The following is a 2,214-nucleotide window of genomic DNA, read 5'->3' as shown; positions in this document are numbered from 1 at the left end:
TGCTTGATTTGGGTTTCCATAAACTCATATCAATATGCTCTTGGTATTGTTAGGATCAACTCATTTGAATGCTCATTTTGATGAGAACATCATAGAGATAAGTTTTAGAAGACAAAAAATCTAATTTATTTTTTAATTATTTAAGAGCTTTAAATATTTAAATATTAATATAACCTTCACACTCGACCGCATGAAATTTTTTTTTGCATTTATTTGTTTGTTAAAACTTCATTGGAATGATTTTTTTTTTGCTGATCCATTTGCCATAGTTTTTGTATCGTACTAAAATCTTCCAAAAGCATAATTTTTTTAAAGATATTAGATAATTTTTATTAATAATTTTTTTCTAAAAAATGTTATCTTCCTATAGCTGGTTGATGACATATGTCAAAGATGATGATAATAATGTTCAACATAGGCGAACAACAGATATTGAGCCCCAATTCGTAGAGTTCTAACTCATTTTAGTTCTATAATCATAGCCAAATTATAGGTTTATGAAGTAAAGACAATATTGGATTTGTTGGGTTAGTCCCAATTGATCATAAATATTGTGTAGGCATCATAGTATCTTAATGATATCATAAGTGAGTGATATTAAGCTTATAAATTTTATCTTATTGAGGCTCTTATTTAAATGATATAGACGAATCATTTAGAGGTTGTTTTGTTCAAATCTTTATGTGGAATTTCTATAATAATATTCTTGAGTCCATGATTTAAGTTTGAACTCAAATTAAATTTTTTTTGCTATCGTTGGGTTCATGTCAATTAGATGCTCATTTTGATTATAACATTGTAGAAATAAACTTTAGATTATCTAAAAATAAATACTAATAATTTTTATTTAAATATTTAACACTGCTTTTGCAAAAAAATATGCCCAATTAACACTCTTTTAAATTTAACTAACCTAATTACTCACATTAAAACAAAACAATCACATGACAATATGTCAACCCAATTGCCATCATATTAATCAAAGCATCCACAATCCATTTCATATTAAAAACACATTATCACTAACATAAATCTCAAAAGCTCATCACAACAATAAGTCATCCTTTGCTAAATCAATCCATTCTCCCATCCCCTTTCTCCCATCCCCTTCACAAAGAACAGAACAAACTTCCAGGACTAGCCAAGAATGCAGCTTCCCCAAACCCCTTGCTCTCTTGAAATAGATTAGAGCTCAAAATATCCAAAACAGAAGGAGACAAAAGACTAGGAGAAGATAATTCTAAGGCTTCTTCATAACTCTTTGGCATCAGATCCACTGTAGCAGAGTCTGCAGAAGAAGAAGAAGAAGAAGGATTGTTATTAGCAGCAGAGGCTTGGAAGCCTGTGAGACGCTGAACGAGAGCCATGAACTCTTTTGGATTGGTGTGGATGATTTTGGGAGAGACTGCATGGATTATTATGGGAGATCTACGTTGATTATAAGGCTTGATGATCTTGTGGGAGTTTTTGTGGAGCTGAAGAGGAGAAGGACGAGGTCCATGGAGTTGAAGTTTTTGCTTCAACGATGGCTTTTCTCTGGGGTTTAGAAAGAGATCCATGAACGTGAGATTATGCAGCCAATTGATGGAATTGATTGGTGCGTTGAAACAGTTGTGGAGATGTAATTTATAATGGAAATGAATGGTAAGTTGTATTAAAATATTGTACAAATGTATGTCATGTACATTAATAGTTGATTAGATTAAACAGTAGATGTGAATTATAGCTGAAAAAAAGAATAGAACTTGACAAGTTGAAGAGTTGCCATGTTTGTTTGTTTGAACGAGGGAGTGATAATTGGTTCAGAGGAGTGACATGTGGATGGCGCAGGTGGCTCGACAAAGGTTAGCCTTTGTCAAACTTGGCTCTATATAACATGAGATGATGAGGTGATCGTAAAGATTCGATCTTTAATGGATGATGAAAATTAATGAATGTGTTTTGGACCTTCTATATGCGGAAAATATAACGTCCGAAGGATATATGAACGGCAAAAAAAACAAAAGTCCGAACGTAATAGCAGCTATTTACATGCATACCACCCAAATTGCTATGAAGTTGCATGTCTAATATAGATAATATAAAAACTTTACCTTTATTTCTTTTACACCAACCAAGTTTTTAATATAAATAAAAATGTAACTTTTAATATATATATATATATATTAGGATACTACGCAAGTATACGTATCGTTATTAAGTAATATAAGACTT

The 2,214-nt window shown here is 31.5% G+C and overlaps 1 protein-coding gene across 1 annotated transcript; it reads right to left on the bottom strand.

The window, feature by feature from the left end:
- Positions 1-974: 974 nt before the first annotated feature.
- Positions 975-1,587, bottom strand: LOC110024697 (protein MKS1-like). The gene has a single exon (XM_020724811.1). The coding sequence runs from the start codon at positions 1,557-1,559 to the stop codon at positions 1,110-1,112; it is 450 nt and encodes a 149-aa protein (XP_020580470.1). The 5' UTR covers positions 1,560-1,587; the 3' UTR covers positions 975-1,109.
- Between the last annotated feature and the right edge of the window lie 627 nt (positions 1,588-2,214).

This window comes from Phalaenopsis equestris, unplaced genomic scaffold (assembly GCF_001263595.1).
Source record: "Phalaenopsis equestris unplaced genomic scaffold, ASM126359v1 Scaffold000267, whole genome shotgun sequence".
NCBI classification, from domain to species: domain Eukaryota; kingdom Viridiplantae; phylum Streptophyta; class Magnoliopsida; order Asparagales; family Orchidaceae; genus Phalaenopsis; species Phalaenopsis equestris.
This window is presented reverse-complemented; position numbering and strand designations above follow the sequence as displayed.

Bases quoted from the DNA above. Each gene is read 5' to 3' on its own strand.
- LOC110024697 (XM_020724811.1), bottom strand. From the start codon at position 1,559: ATGGATCTCTTTCTAAACCCCAGAGAAAAGCCATCGTTGAAGCAAAAA.